At 46.7% G+C, this 17151-nt stretch overlaps 1 protein-coding gene across 2 annotated transcripts in view; it reads left to right on the forward strand.

Moving 5' to 3' along the window:
* Positions 1 to 17151, forward strand: part of SORL1 (sortilin related receptor 1) — a 169188-nt gene that overhangs the window by 107300 nt on the left and 44737 nt on the right. For both annotated transcript variants that reach the window (XM_004584985.4, XM_058664017.1), the window contains 3 exons: positions 517 to 630; positions 5030 to 5152; positions 11631 to 11750. In XM_004584985.4, the coding sequence (XP_004585042.2) occupies positions 517 to 630; positions 5030 to 5152; positions 11631 to 11750 (357 nt within the window). The remainder of the gene's footprint in view (positions 1 to 516; positions 631 to 5029; positions 5153 to 11630; positions 11751 to 17151) is intronic.

Raw genomic sequence — 17151 nt, forward strand, 5'->3', positions numbered from 1 at the left:
CAAAGCTGTTCCAGTGCAGCTAGCTGTCACACTGTTTAAGGAATAATGACCAGAACAAAAAAGACTATGCATGTGTAGCAGAAGTGCAGTTTGATTTGTGGTTATTTGAGTCTAAGGATATGAAACCCACAGATTCAGAGAACTGTGTGTATGATATAGCTGTAGATACACTGCGCATCTATGCTCAGTACTGTGTGGATGCTGTTGGCTCAGGAGTCCTCTGTGTTAGTGTTAGTAGCCTTTTACAATGTGGGTATGCTCCTTTTGCTACCCTGCATATGCCACATTACTCTCATCATCGTAACCACCTCTTAAGCCTCTGTCCGACTGGTCTTGTTTATAGAGGAAGGGGGCAGCCACACTGACCCACTCTTTTCTTGTAAGCACATATGCTTGGCAGCCCCACCTCTTTACTGGCTGAGACGGCTTGTTTGAGGAAAGGAAGAGAAAGTTACTGTGGTCCAGCCATAAGAGTAATACTGGTTTTATTTCTTCCCCTACCATCCCTATGGGCAGAAGACACCTGTCTGCGCAACCAGTACCGCTGCAGCAACGGGAACTGTATCAACAGCATCTGGTGGTGTGATTTTGACAACGACTGTGGAGACATGAGTGACGAGAGAAACTGCCGTGAGTCCACTGGCTTGGCCCCGTGCCGTACCTTGCTCTTCCTGCTGACCCAGGAGGCTGTGCAGCTGCTGCCGGCAGTAGTCCTCCAGCCTGGGTTTAACCACCTGCTGTCTGAGTTGTTGGGGCCTGGAGGACAGAGAAAACACATCTCTTTGTTATTGATTCTATACAAACCACATCGACTAGCTGGTTACTCATTTCAAGAGGTTTCTAAATCTGAAGCTAAGCTAATTTGCCAGTAAGGCTCTAATCATGGCTTTCTCACTGTGGTAGAGTGGATGACTTCAGAAGAATGGCCGGGTGACATTCTCTGGTTTGTAAATTCAGAGCTAGGAAACAGGTGTTACTTTGTATGCTATACTAGTTAGTTGTTGTCATCTGCCAGGAAGACTCAAAAGAGGAATTTATTTGGTGAATAATGTGTTATTTGCCCTGGAATGTGGGGCTGATTGTAGCTATGGACTGTATAGGTTCCAAGGACCACCTAGAACATCTGAATTTAAAAGTATATGACTTGCGCAAGATTTAAAATATTTATATTCATAATGGATAATTTATTAGCTGCAGATTTTAGCTATCTTCATGTTTTTTGTTTTAAGAATTACTTATTTATTTCCCTTTCCTTGAAAGGCAGAAGTGGAGGCAGGGAGGGAAGAAGAGATATCTTTCATCTGCTGGTTTGCGTCTGAAGTGCCCACAATAGCTGCGGCTGGACCAGGCCAGAGCCAGGAGTTAGAACTCCATCTGAGTCTTTCTCATTTGTGAGAGGCACTCTAGTAATCAAACCATCACTTTTGTCTCCTAGAGTGCACGTTAACAGGAACCTAGAGTGAGTAATGGAGCTGGGACTCCAACACAGCACTCTGATTTGGGATATGGACACCCCAAGCTGCTTCTTAAGTACTAAGCCAAATGCTCACCCCTGTCTTCATTTAATGTCTGCAACTCTGACCTCACCCTGTAAGGAGACACTCTATATTTCTACCAGTCACACATCCACTCAACAGGTGTGGATTGGGTAGCTTCTTTTGAGGCTCTGTGCTGGGCCTGGGTCTATATTGATGGTTTACAGTCTGTAGGGGAAGAAGGTGACAGAGTAGTTTCAGTACAGGGATGAGTGCTGGGGGTGGGGGTGCTGTGTGACTAGGTAGTACGCCCACCTCAATCTCGAGATCACTGAAGGGGCTGTGTAGGGGGTGCGCTAAGCAGACAGGGAAGACAGAGTGTATATGGTAGAGTTAGGACTTGTGTGACTCCTAGAGAATGCAGACACAGTGGGGCATGGGAAGGTTAGATGGGCGAGTAGGGCCCTAGTCAGCGGGGACTGTGGTAGCTTGATCAGAAGATGACTGGGTGCAGCACGTTAATGCACTGCCTGCAGTGCCAGCATCCCATACGAGCACTGGCTTGAGTCCTGCCTGCTCCACTTCCAGTCCAGCTTTCTGCTGATGTGTGTGGGAAAGTAGTGGAAGATGACCCAAGTATTCAGGCTCTTGTACTCACATGTGAGAGACATGGATGCTGTTCCTAGTTCCTGACTGTGTCCTGGTGCAGCCCTGTGTTTTTGGCTGTTTAAGGAGTGAACCAGCAAGTGCAGCCAATGGAAGATCTCAGCTTCTCCATCTCTCTTTGTAACTCTGCTTTTCATATCAATAAGCTTCTTTTTTTAAAAGAGAGAGAGAGAGCCGTCGGAAAACACTGAAGTTATTGGAAAAACACTGCAGAATTAAGGACAGAACAAATTGGAAGGGATAAAGAGCAGAAGGAGGGAAGCCAGGCACCACATCGGGAGGCCCCTCGTTCAGCTGTTACCTTTGGCAACTGGGAACCTTGTTTCTAGATTGTGATGTAAGGACGGGTAAATGGGGAGTTCTGGATACTCACCTCATTCCTGGCAGAGGTATTTAGCCAGTCTCTTATCCTGTGCCAGGTTCCCATGACACTCCAACTTTAAAAATGCCTGCCCATTATATTTGTCTAGGTCTGGCAATATTCTGCGCTGCCTTTAGGGACCGGGAGTATGTAGTTAGGGAGCCCTTGCATGATCATTTGTTCCCTGGCTTCCGTGGGGGTGCCTTTTTTATGTCTCATGAATGGCAGGTTTGGAACTCTTCTGACTTTCCTTGTGTTTTCTCAAGAGAGGAAGCTGATAAAACCTTTTCTTTCTACCAGAGTCTCGGTAAGAAATGATAGTCAAAGTTCTATAAAAAAAACACTAGCCAATGTTGGTAGCAGCATTGACTCAGACAGTGGAAAGGAGTGTATTACATCCTGGGGAGGTAAGGAGAGGAGATTGCCCAGAGGTAATTAGGCTTGATGATAACAGAGAAATACAAATGAAATGACCTCATGCCCAATAGCTAAGGATACCAGCAGCAGTGCCCCACCTCCCTTCACCCCTGGGCTTTGCTTCTAATACATGAGCGAGCTAGACCTCATGTTGGCTCTGTGTTGTGAGCAAAATTTCATCTTTCTGGAGGAGCCTGCTGTCTCAGTGGCCAGCTTCCCCTCTAGAGGAAGGCTGGTCTTCCATGCAGAGTCTAAGATCCTGCTCTGGGGGAAGTATGGCACCAGCTTGGCCCTCCTCCTAGGTTGGTGTGAATGTAGCTAAGTGGGCTCTCTGAAGACCCTGAGGCTCACTTTCTGCTTTCAGTTTGACCTTCCCGGGATGTGGCAGAAGTGAGGAGAGCAGCACAGACCCTGAACCGAGAAGAGACTGCCTTCCTGTGCCCTCACATGTGAATCCCTGATCAAGGAGGGGATGTAAGGGGAGATGCTTATAAAGGTGCCAACAGGCAGGGCTGTGGGACAGGGCCAGGCTGTGGTTATTGCTGCTGTGGGAATTCAGCCAGATGCACTGTCACCAGGGAGAAAGGAGGAGCTGACGAAGGCGCCAGGACAGGGCTGTTGTCAGTGCGTTTCTGAGACCCACTCCCATAGCTGGGTGGCTGTCGGGCCCTGGGGTTTCTCTACGAATCCCCTGTGGTTTTGTCATTGTGCATTCATCCCTAGCCTATACCACTAGCTCAACTCCAGAGAAGAGATGGAGCCTCCCAATAAGGGATGCCAGCTGCCTGCCAGCCATGCTGCCTGCCAGCCATGCTGCCCATTGGCATTCATTCCTTGCCAGGATTGGGGGCTGCCACACCCCACCTCCTGCCAGCACCCGCCCTCCCCCCAGCCACTCTGGGAAGCTGCGTACCTTCTGCACAGCTCCCCTGATGCTCTTTCTTGAGGGACTGTGGGTAAGCCCAGGAAATTTCTGTCTATAGAGGATGGAGAAAATCTAATTCTGTGCTCATTCTGACTCCACAGCAGCACGAGCAAGGATGAGGAGGGGAAGTGACATTTGTTTGGAGCCCATTCTATTTTTGTCATATTTTATGGGTTCTGGCCCTGAGCTTATTTTTTTTATTATCATTTCATAAACATGCTGCTGAGTATGACTTCCCTCTATTTTACAGTAGACGGAATGGGAGCACAGAATGTGTAGGGGTAGATAGATTGAAGTTAATAGAAGCAAGATCTAAATACAGTCTTGTAAAAACAACGTGTTTATTTACTTGGAAAGTAGAGCTAAGAGATCTTCTATTGGTTGAGTCAATTCTCAAATGGCCACAATAGCCAGGGTTAGTCCAGACTGAAACCAGGAGTCACACACTCCTTCTGGGTCATTCAGATGGACAGCAAGGGCCCAAGTACCTGGATCTTCTTCTGCTGCTCTGCAGTGGACTAGACTGTTAGCAGGGCAGTGGGGACTTGACCCAGCACTCTGATATGGAATGCTCGTGTCCAAGGTGGCAGCTTAGCCCACTGTGCCACAAGCCAGTCTCCCGCAACCCCAAGCTAGTGTTTTTGACTGTAGTTGCAAACTTGCATCCCCTTACCCTGAAGTTGTTGTTGAGGAAACTGAGGCTCAGAGAGGCTAAAATGAATTGCCTGAGGAAGAAGTAGAACCGGTCTCTGAAACCCAGGCTGCGTTCCTGCTATGGACACTGTCTTTCTCACTCAGTGGAGTGCCAGCATCTTGCATGGGCATGGGTCTCCCTAATGACAGTTTTGTAGATAAAGGTATTTCTACCACTTACCTGCAAGCCTTCACATTTGAAGAGTTCTAGGAGTAGGTCTGGCCCTCTGTTCCCTCTCTTCCTCACGGACAATGCTTTTCGTTTCCCAGGCTTGTGCTGATCTGGAGGTCACCCACATCCACTGCCAGCAAGAGATGGCCCATCCTTCTTGGTTGTCCATTTCAGCTACTCATGCAGTTCATCTCTTCCTTAAGTCTAAATTTCATTTATACACTACCCTCGGCTCCCTTCTGTCTGCCACTTGACTTTCCAGTGGGATATGTGTGTCTTGGAGTGGGGATATTAATTGTCGTTTTTCTTCTCCATTTTAGCTACCACCATCTGTGATCTGGACACCCAGTTCCGTTGCCAGGAGTCAGGGACCTGCATCCCACTCTCCTACAAATGTGACCTTGAGGATGACTGCGGGGACAACAGTGATGAAAGTCACTGTGGTAAGGGCATACCATTTCTGGGAGCTCCATTGCGGAGGTAGAGATCACCATACCTCACTGGGCTGTGTGAGTGGAAAGGGCTTCTGGAAATGGGGACTTTTGCCGGCTGTTTGGGGACCTCAGTTATTCCAGTTGAATAGCCACCTCTGCCCACGAAGGAGGGTTGAGTTACTTATGTTGTCCATTTTGTTCTAAGAGACCTTGTTTGCTGTTTTTCATAAGGATTCAGTTCCATTGGAAACCTTTGATCTAGAGCTAATGGGACACTGAATTCATGGTTGGAAAACATGGAGTCAGTCTACCCTCTGCTCCCCTGCCGTATTACTGGTTTGACCTCCTTGTGTTTGCTTTTGTTTTCTAATCTGCAGAATGGGAAGATGCATCCTGCTTTACCTTGCAAAGCTACTGCTTGTCAGCATGAAAAACGACTAAGAAAGTTAGATTTCTGAACAAATTCCTAACTGTTCAGACTCGGCCCACATCTTAGAGCAGGTGCAAGTTTAACAGCCTGAAGAAATAGACCTATGCCGTTACAAGCTGTTTTTATTTTAACCATTCTAATTTGATAAGCTGTTATAACTTAGCAGGTGGTACAGGCGCTGATTAGCATTTATTTTTTGAATGACACTTTGCATCAAGAAAAGTAGCATGTTATGATTGCAAGGCTGGTAGGGCTTCTCAGGCCAGGCCTTTTAGTGTCTGTATTTAGTGGCTTAGTTCCCTACAGGTCAGGGAACTTATTTAAGGTGGCATGATTAGTTTGTGTCAGAATGGGAAACTGAAACCCATGCCACCTGTCTTCTAATTCCTCTCCGTTTCCCGTGTGTAGTACCATCCTGTCAGCTTCACGAAGACTTCCCTTAGTCCATCAGCTCTTGTTGGCAACGCCCACGTCGCCACGTACCCCGAGCCGAGCGGAGGGACTAGGGTTACAACAAAGACAACGCAGAGAGACAACACAAGGCAACACAACACGCAGTACACAGAATGCCGATCGATGATAGATTGATAGATTGATCTTTATTGCAACTCCAGGCTTTCTTTTATACTCTGCTTAGCTCCTCCCAGTGTTTATCCAGTCCTCAAGTGACCACCCTAAATCCTCTAGTTCCTCCCAGTAGTGGCCACCCTAAATCCCTCGAGTTCCTCCCAGTAGTGGCCGCCCTAAATCCCTTGAGTTCCTCCTAGTGTTTATCCAATCCTCTAGTGGCCACCCTAAATCCCTTGAGTTTTATCCAATCCCTTGGCAGATAACTTGACAAATAGGAAGCAGGAACTTGCGGTTAAGCCAGTGGCTAGATGTATCAGGCCAAAATTACCAATCCTGTTATGCTCTGAGAAACAAGCTAAGCTGTGGAGTTAATCCTTGGGAGACCGGGGCCTGCATGTCCCCCTTTTTTTGTTTTTTTTAATGGACGCCTGTCTTAGGTTGTCCAGCAGTCAGTTGACGCCTTACCCGTCATGGGGATCCCCACCTGGGGAATCCCTGTCTTAGGTTGGTCATCAGCGCTGCTAGATCTTGCCCGTCTCTGGCTGCCCATCACACCATGTTCAGCACTAGGGTTTTCCACAGCTAAAGCCATCATGGTTTGTCAAATAATGACCTGCTCCCAGGCTTGTTGCCTGCATAAGCGGCAAAGAAGAGTAAACAGTACTGCAATCATGGCTATGACCATCAGCCCCATGGCCAAGATTCCGCTTTGTTCCTAAAACATCCATGCTGCCAGTTAAATGCCATTTCACAGGGGTAACATATATGATGGTAAATCGGGGAGCAGATGGAGATCTGCGTTTCCCATGGGCAGGATACCAGGAAGTTGCGCCACTGCTGTCAGGATCTCCTATCCTGCAAGAACATCATTAGGAGTGGGATCATGCTGAGTTGGAGCCAGGGAGATTTGCCGTGTGAGTCTCTCGGGAACCCATCTAGGTGTTTCTTCATCCTGGGTAAAAACACAAACGGAGCCTCGCCCCCACGTTAGTACTGGATCTGGTCCCCGCCATTTATTTGTGGCCAGATCTTTCCATTTTACTTGGCCTTTATTCTCATTAGCAGGGCGAAGCCAATGGCGCTCTGCAGGAGCTACATCATTAGTGACAGTTAAAAAATTTAACACATAGATGGCAGATGCCAGTAAGGAATGGGGTGAGCTGCAATGCTCAGCCACATCCCCCTTCTTTATTTTTTCTAGATAAACTTTAAGGGTGCGGTTGGCACGTTCAACAATGGCTTGTCCCTGAGGATTATAAGGGATGCCTGTTTTGTGAGTTATATTAAAATATAGGCAAAGGCCTGTAAACAATGGGCTTCTTTTAATTTCTCTCAAGCTGTTCCTTTACCAATTCAATTGCAGCCTCTAATTTTTAACCCTGTCACAGACTGGTTGGGGGTCACCTTGAAGATGTCTGCCCAAACCTTTTCCAGGAAAGTATCCCTGTCTATTAAGCATATTTGGCACAGGCTGAGAGGTCAATACAACATTCATGGCACTCAACAAATCTCGTCCCCACAGGTTGATAGGAATATGTGGTAAGACATACGGCTGGAAAACTCCTGAATGCCCTTCTTGATCCTTCCACCTTAACAACCTGGCGCTTTTCTGTGGCTGAGAAGTTCCTATCCCTTGGAGAACGGTTGGGGTGGCCTCTAATGGCCAGGAACTTGGCCACTGTGCCTGGGATATAACTGTACTATCAGCCCCGGTGTCAAGTAAACCTGTGAATTTTCTCCCTTCTATCTCTAACTGTAAAGTGGGTCGGGTTTGCATGTCGGAGACCCAACATGCCAAGGGGCCAGAATCTCCAAATCCTCCTTGTCTATCTCTCTTAAGAATGGGGTTGTCAGTTGGAACCTTGGGGATCAAGATCAGCTGGGCAAATCTAGCTCCTGGTGGAATGATTATAGTGCCTTTGGCTGATTCTGCCATGACTTCTGTTTCTGCGGGGGTATCCTCATCTATCACTCCTGGGAGTACTCTGATTCCATGCATAGTAGCACTACTTCTTCCTAGGATCAGGCCCAAGGTATTCTTAGGCAAGGGGCCCCTGACTCCTGTTTTTATCCGTCGGGGCCCCAGGAGTGGGGTCAATACCTCTCCAGAGGTGGCACAGAGGTCCAGTCCTGCGCTACCTGGTGTTGCTCTGAGGAGGGCTGAAATGTCGGTGTTCCTCGCCGTGGGAGAGGGACTCTGGAAGGAGTCTGCGCTGTTCCAGAAGTTACAGGTGTCTGCTGGGCTCCGTACACCTGAGGTTGGGGGGCCCGGAGCGGGCCCCTGGCCCCGTTTCCCGATAGGGGATTGCCTTGGGCATCATATCTGGACCTACAATCACTGCTCCAATGATAGCCTGTACGGCATCTTGGACAAAGATCTGGGGCCTGCAAGGATTGCGGGGATGATCTTCCTTGTCGCGGAATTTTGGGGCACTGTTTTTTAAAATGTCCAGGCTGTCTACATCTGAAACAGGTTTTGGGAGGCGCCCTAGGGTGGGGCTGAGGGTGTTGAACAGTGGCTGCTATCACTTGCCCAAGGGCATGGGTGGAGTCAATATGTCTGCAAATTTTAAGATAATCATGCAGGGACTTATCTCTGTGGGACCTGAGAGCATCCTGGCAATATTTATTAGCATTCTCAAAGGCTATATGCTTAATTACTGGCATTGCTGGTTCCACTTTACCAAAGATCTTAGTAGCAACCTGCATAATACGGTCCACAAATTCTTGAAAAGGTTCTGTAGGGCCTTGCAAGACCTTGGAAAGCTGTTCTCCTGTATTAGCGTTAGGTAAGGCCTTCCAGGCTCCAAGGGCTGCATTTGCTATCTGAGCATAAACTCCTAGGTCATAATTAACTTGTTGTTGGATGCCCTCAAAAGGTCCAGTGCCAGTAAGCATTTCAAGGCTTCGATCTGCATGTCCCCCAGCCGCGTTCTGCTCAGCAAAAAATCTGCACCTATCTTGAAAATCCCCTCTCCATAAGAGAAAGTCGCCACCATCGAGAGCAGAGTGGCACAATCGCATCCAATCACTAGGAGTAAGATTCAAACTCGAAAAGGATTCTATGAGTGCAAGAGTAAAGGGTGCCTGGGCACCATAATCTTTAACAGCCTGCTTTACATTTTTGAGGTCTTTAAATTGAAGGGGCTGATGCTCCCGGCGAGGGGGACCTCCTCGAACTGGGACCTCTATTACAGGGAAGCATCGAACCCCACCCACCGGCTGATCAGTGAGGCCGTCACTACATGGCCGCGTGGGGTAATTATTGGGTGAATGGCCCACGGCTTCCTCCTCAGGAGGAGCGGTAGGGGTCACAAAATTAGGGGCGTATGGTGGTGGTCTGGAACTGGACAATTTGCCAGAGGAACGTGCACCTATTCCTGCTTTTTTTAACTTTCTTTTAATGTCCCTAATTTCCCGCTTTAAGAAAACCTTCTCTTTATCCTTAATTTTCTGCTTTAAGAAAACCTCCTCATCTCGTTTGTCCTTACTCTCTTCTGAGGAAGAGGCCTCGTTCTCATCTGAAGAAGAGGCTTCGGTCTCCTCTAAAGAAGAGACCTCACTCTCCTCTAAACAAGAGGTCTCACTCGGGGTGGTCTCACTCGAGGCTGCCTCATTCCAGGCTTCCAAGGACCGTAGAACTTCCCACCCCTGGATTTCTTCAAAAGTAGTCTGTACTTCTCTTAACTGTCTCTCAACTTTCACTTTATCAGTAAATAATGAATCACGGACTAAGCGCCACAAAGAAAAGTTAACAATGGGGAAATTATCTGGGTCTTTTTGTAAACAGGATTGTAAATTGGCCTTAACCTGTTCCCAATCGGAGCTCTGACCCCAAACTTAAGATTATAGATCAACCAAGAAGACATCCTTCAATACACATCATGCACTGTGTTACAGAAACCACAGTTGTGAAAGGGAAATGAGAACGGCGGCCAGACACTGACCCAGACATGGTGATGAGTGGGGTGGCCCTGCTGAGCCCTCCCTCCTTGTCCACAAGGGCAGGTTCAGCACCAGCCAGGCTGTGTGTGCATGTGCACATGGACAGGGCTAGCTTCTTTATGAGCAGGTGGCTTGATTCACAGGCATTGAAATGAGGGGAGCAGAGACTGTTCACAAATCATTTTCACACAAATAAACTCAAGGAACAAGTACATGGCCACCTGCACATGGAACGTACACCTGCCCTGGCACACATGGAGCAGTTTTTTTTAATTCCATAATTTGTCTTTGGAATTCATGACTTTTTCCCGCTTGGCTTCCACCTCTCTGAAGGCTGGCGTGTGCAGCTGGCTTCATCTTAGTAGTGAGGAAGCCCCACATGAATTCGTATTTCTAACTTACTGGATTCGCATTTGACAGTTTCAGTCTCCCTCAATCGTGCATTCATGACCAACTTGTGCTAACTTATCCAGAGCCCGTTCCAAAGCCTTAGCTGGTCCCTTCTCTGAGTAGGTCCTCTTCCTGATTCTCCAAGCTTTCTCCTCTTGAGTGTCTGAGTCCCCAACTTTACTACCAGCGTGTGTCCTCAGTGTAGCAGTCAGCACAGACATCCCAGGCCCAGGTATGGCTAAGTCTGTCTTGTGCAGCTCTAGAAATTTCCACTTGAAAATTGTGCCTCTGGGTCTGTTCAGGCTGTTGCAACAGAATGCTTCAGACTGGAGAATTCAACATGGTAGGAACGTGTTGCTTGTGATCCTGGAGGTGGGAAGTCCAAGGATGCCAATGGATTCGGGTCTGATGAGGGCCCTTTCCTTGCAGACACGGCCTTCCATGCACCCTCCATGTCAGGAGAGAGTGGCTTTTTCACACCCCCCTAAGGTCACTTGTCCCATGCCGAATGCCCTCCTCAGTCCCCACATCTTGGTACTCTCACCATGGGGGCTCGATTTGAGCATCAGATATTTGGGGTACCGCTTAGGCCCTCGCCCAGGAGAGGTGCTGCCAGGGCAGCCTGCTTTCATATCTTGGTGAAGCTGCTTTCCTTTGCCTTGGAACTATTGACCTTCCAGAGACCTGCGTTCCTCAGCAGCGTGGGAGCTGTGCCCACAGAAAGTCCCCAGCTGTTTCCTGCATTGTAGCAGCTGCACCCAGCCTGCTTTCCCTGGCTTGAGATCATCGCATGATGATCTGTACTCGTATCCAGCTGTGTATCCAGGAGTCTTCTGTGTTTAGAAAGGGCTACTGCCATGAATGAATGCTTCTTTACATTCCTCTCGTCTTACAGGGCTGTTGGGGTACATGGACAGGACTGTTCTTGCCATGAGGCAGGCAGCTGCTCAGAGTCTGGGGGTGCTGGCACATGAGTACCCACAGTGGCAACTGTCCTGAATGACCTCACTGCTCTGCTTAACGTCTCCTTGTCCACACTGTTAGCAGCTAATCAGTGTTGTGGGTCTATTGCTAACTTACTAGCTTTGGCACCAGGACCAGGATCCTGAGCAGGCATTCATCTTCACATCTCTGTTGTTCCTGCCCCTGCAGAAATGCACCAGTGTCGGAGTGATGAATACAACTGCAGCTCCGGCATGTGCATCCGCTCCTCCTGGGTGTGCGACGGAGACAACGACTGCAGGGACTGGTCTGATGAAACCAACTGCACAGGTCAGTGCACCCTGGCTGCGATCAGCAGCACACACCTGTCCACGCACTGGGGAGCCTCCATACCCCCAGAGGGCAGACCCTGAAGACTAGCCTGGGCCGGAGAAGTCAACCAGATGAGTACTGCCTGGAAAGATGGTCTAGGATGAGATGCGAAACTTGTGGCAGGATGTGTTTCAGCTTCCTGGAGACAGTCTTTCTAAGAAAAAAAATCCACTGAGCTGAACAGTGTTGTTCTGAGCGATGTGGCACATTCAGATTGGGGCCCAAGTTTCCCCTGTCTGCAGGACCAGTAGCCAGAAGTTCAGAGTTCAGCTCCCTAGTATGGGAGCTACTTTGAGCAGCACTGAAATGGTTCATGTCTCTCAAATGGAACATCTGGGGGTTCCCAGGTCAATGAAACTGTAAATTTGTGCCCATTTTGGGTGAGATTTCTTTAAAAAAATAATAAGTTTAGAAGCACCAAGTCTATCTGTTGAAGTTACTCAGGACCATGGTATAGTTTCATGAAGAGTTGAATGGTGGCTCAGGAAGTGTCACAGCTACTTCGTTCTGTCTGTTCTCCATTAGAGGGATCTCCTAGAAGTCCATGTATTGCACAGGGTATTCTGCGGTGTTCCCATGTTTTGTTCCCTGTACAGTTTGCCCATATCATTCCTGTACCTTTTCCACTGTTTATACCTGTGCCTCTGGAAAGGCCAGAAGAAAATGTTGGTGTTGCAAAGGAAGGGCCTTCAGAACCAGAAAGAGCCAAGGTTGGCAGAGAAATCACCCTCATCCCAGGGGACGTGAGAATGCTGTTTGAGAACTTGTGGTTTGGGTGGCTAAATGGGTAATGAGTTTGAAGGATGCAATGGGCATTGCTGCTTGTCCATTACAGAATGACTGAAACTCTGGCTGTGTAGCAGCAGCATGTACTGGTCTCCTGGCCTGAGTTCTTAACTTCATTTCTGTGAACAGGCATACCAGGAACTCTGGGTTTTGCTTCTGGTTTTCTTCTGGCAGGGCGAACTGGGGAGAACTGCAGGTTCTTGCTCTGATGGCTACACGTGCAGACCTTGCTAGGATGATTCTTCCTCTGTGTCCTCTCACAATAGTCAGAGATCGGATGTGAGCTCATTTTGATGTGGGCCTGACACTCTGTTTCCTGGTCTATTAAACTCGCTATATAGCCAAAGAAAATAGGTTGGAGACAGCTGACCTCCCGTTGTCCCGCCATGCACACTCTGTGTAAGCCTTGATCTCCTCTGGCTTTACGTTTTGAGGAGCTTTTTCTTTGATTCCCTCCAACCTATCCCACACTCCATTGGTTTTGAGCCTGTGCTTCGGAGTTGGTTCAGCTATTATCTATAGGTCTTTTATGTGCAGTCCTAATGTCTTTCTCCCCTCTTTGATATATAGGTACCTTCTTTTGCTTCCAGTCTGCCCCACAGTTCCAATATAAAATACCTAGATAAATACTTAGTATTTTAAAACACTAAATCTTAATTATTTTAGTTTTACGCTTCGAAAAATTCTAAAACGAGTCATTTTCTAGTTGCTAAACTTATTCAAAGGTATGTAACTCTTTATGGCTACTTTATGCTTTTTAAAATTTTTGTTTATTGGAAAAGGAGAGACAGGCACAGCAAGCTCTTCTGTCTACTGTTTTATTTCTTTAAAAATAATTTATTAATTTTTATTAGAAAAGCATATTTACAGAGAGAGAAGGAGAAACAGAGAGAAAGATTGTCCATCCACTGGTTCACTCCCCAAATGACCACATCGGAACTGATGTGATCCGATGCTGGGAGCCACTTCTGGGTCTCTCATGCGGGTGCAGGGTCCCAAGGAATTTGATTTTCCTTTGCTGCTTTCCCAGGCCATAAACAGGGAGCTGGATGACAGTGGAACAGCCGGGACATGAACCAGTGCCCATATGTAATGCTGGCATTTGCAGACAGAGGATTAGCCAGTTTAACCATTGCACCAGCCCCTGTTTTACTTCTTGAATGCCTACAACACCTGGGGCTGGGCCAGGCTAAGATGGGGATCCCAGATCTTGGTTCAAGTCTCCCTTGTGAATAACAGAGATCCACCACTGGAGTTACTCCTGCTGCCTTCAGGACATGCGTTAGCAGGAAGCTGGATCAGAAGCTGGAACTCCTGCCCAGGCACTCCAAATCAGGCATCACAAGCAGAGTTTCGATTGATTGGACAAATGCTCATCTCTTAGCCACCACTTTTGCTTCTTGCATTTGATGCCTCCAGCGCATGTGTATCTTTCCAGGGATGTCTGGATGTTTCAGCATCTTTCCAGGTTTTGTTAGTATAACTTAACCCTCAGTCTGGAGTTCTGATGGGTCTGAGTTTCTGGACTTATACTGATTTTCCATTAGAATTTTGATGGAATTATTACATTTGCTTCTGGTTTCTTTTGTGCTGAGTGGAATTCTCTCAAAATATCTGTTCAAATAGCAACAGGTGTTCTTTCACCCTAGTTGTCTTCAGTTTTGTTGTTCTGTGATTTCACCTGTGCTTGAAACGCTTCTTTTTGAGAAATATACAACAGAGAGGAGAGAGAGAGAGAGAGAGAGAGAAAGAGAGAGAGAGAGAGAGATCTCCCAACCACTACTTCACTCCCCAGATGGCTACAATAGCCAGATGAGCCAGGAGTCAGGAGCCAGAAATACCATCCTGATCTCCCACAGGGGTGACAGGGGCCCAGGTACTCAGCTGTAATCTGCCACATTGTAGAAGCATCCACAGGAGGCTGGATCGGAAGCAGAGCAACTGGGAGTTAAATGAATACTTTTGTAAGAGAATTTAGCATAGGAATTGGTGGCTTAACCCCCTGTGCTATAATGTTGTCCTCAGTTTTCTTCTAAAAACCTGTTTGTATTTTTTCATCAGGTCTGGGGAATTACAGCTATCATAATTTCACTTCGTATCTTTGCTGCTTTCTGTGGTCTTGTCATCAGCAATTAACCATTCATTCTGCTCTTGGTTATGCCTCCTGTTTTTATATTTGATGCATCTTTATGACTCTGTTAGAAATGGAGTTACTTCTTCAGACTTACCTTCCACTTCAATAATTTTCTGTTCAACTGAATCTAATCTACTGTTTCTCATGTATGCATTCATGTATTTTTATTTCCATTATTATATTTTGATAACTAAATTTTTTCTTTGGTACTTTCTCAGACCTGCCTTTTATTTTTTAGTGCTGTTTCTTTATACTTTGGATTCTTTTTATTTTACATTATTAATCATTCAAATTGTGTGTTTGGTTACATTTCTTTTCCCTCAGGCATCTCATAGTAGTCCTTGTTTTGTGAGCAAACAGGAAGCAACACTTTTCTCATTTTTTGCCCCATTCATGTTTGAGTAATGCTTTTGATCAGGATTTCCAGAAGGTCTTGATGAATGGGGAAAATCTGTCTAAGCCAGAGAACAAATCATAGGAGGATAACACGTGTTGGAAACTGATATTCTGCATAATTGTTTATCACAGGACCCCAACATTCTTAACAGTTTCAATGAATCCTGTTGTACAGCGGTTGCTATTTTCCCTTCCCTTAAATTTTTAGTCTGCCTTAAAGTCAAACTGTTTCATCTTTGCAATTAAACACACATTTATTGAGCATTATATGCCAGCAAGTCAGAACCAGAGAGCTAATAAAGTATTGAGATGGGAAATCCAGGAAAATTACACTTGTTTGCATTTCATTCCTTTGTGACCTCTGGATTGAAAGTCTTTGAAATGAGCCCATCTGTGATGGAGTCTGGAGGTTTCAGACATTACCTCCTCCAGGCATTGCCCTTTGGAGGCTCCACTAGCACTTGGAAATGGTTTTTAATTAAGCATTGTATTCCATTAAATTCAGTGTAAGCTGAATGAGTAGATAGCCATGATTATCATTTTAGGTAACTTTCTATTTTGTATAAACAAGACTTTGATGAGAACTTTCCAAAAAAAAAAAAAAAAAAAGGCTGTCTGACTTGTGACACCAATAGATCAAAAGTATTCCAGGTGATGGCTGTTACTGGAGCAGAAGCTCATGGAACATGCACAATCCATTCACTCCTCTTTGCCAGAGGCCAGCATATTGTAAAAAGATTTTTAATGAATTCTGAGTACCAAAGGCTGGACCTGTGGGAACTTTCTGTAGACTTACATCCTATTAAATATAGCCTTGGTCTTGAGAGAGATGAGAAGACACCAAGGATGGACAAATGCTCATTTTAAAGTAGGCTGAAGAGTCAGGTACTTCATATTTCTGACTATGTAACAATAGCCTCCAATGCAGTAGAAATTCTAGAAGGCATTGGAAGCCAATTTTCTCAATCCTTCAGCAATTCACTGGTAACTGTCACATTTGAATAAGAAAATATATAATTTGCTCTCAACAGCCTGATTCATTTGCTTTATCGTCTTCTACAATGAGGACATCTTGTCCTTGGAGTTAAACTAACAGAGAGCCTCTCTCTGTCACAGTGGCCCCTCCCACTTATACATAGTTACTCTTTACCTGGTCTACCAGAGATCAAACATAGGGAGTGGGCAATTCCAGAAACAGGGTAGGGGGAATCAAGATGGTGGAATAGGGTAAGGACAGGTTTAAACAGATGGAGAAATATTAGCCAATGTGAGGTGGAGAGGGCACATTCCAGGGAAGAGGAGAGGCCAAAACAACAGCAGAGGGGTACCCGGAGACTCACAGATGCAGGAAGCAGTGGACACAACTGTGTGGCATTGCAGTAACTGATACCCCAGCAGCATTCAGCAAGTGGCTATCAGAACTCCACCTGCAGCCAGAACTACACCAGCAACAAGGTGGGAAGGGACACTTATCAGGAGCTCAGGAGGTAAATCCAGACAAAGAACTGCTCGTCCTGCTGGTTTGTTTGATTTGACCAGGAGCAGAGACAGAGCAGCAGATCCCAGATGGGCAATGCCGGAACCAGGTGGATTTCACAGCCCAGTCTGGCTCCTAGAGCCATATCAGTCACCATTTTGTTTAAGGAGGCAAGGGCTATGTGGCAGGACTATGCATGCATTGAGCTGGAAGTGAACTCATTTCTGGCTCAGTGAACTGCAACAATGTGGCATCCTACAGGTTCCACTCAAGACAGGTGGTAGCCATCAGACCTGACAGCCAGGAGATTAAGAACTAGTAGTGTTGCTACAGGTGCCATTTTGTATAGTGTGGCAAGGGCTTTCAGACTGAGGACAGCACTGAGCTGTGTATGCGCTGACCTCGGTGAGAACTTGCTGAGTTCCGTGCATTGCGCTGGTCCCACAGGAAAATAATACTGACTATGGCATTGTACAGGTCAAAATAGGTCCATGTGGCCCTAAGACCTAATAGCCAACAGGCTGCAGCAAGATCACCACCAACAACAACCTAGCTATAATCCTGGG

Source organism: Ochotona princeps, chromosome 4, assembly GCF_030435755.1.
Source record: "Ochotona princeps isolate mOchPri1 chromosome 4, mOchPri1.hap1, whole genome shotgun sequence".
NCBI lineage: Eukaryota > Metazoa > Chordata > Mammalia > Lagomorpha > Ochotonidae > Ochotona > Ochotona princeps.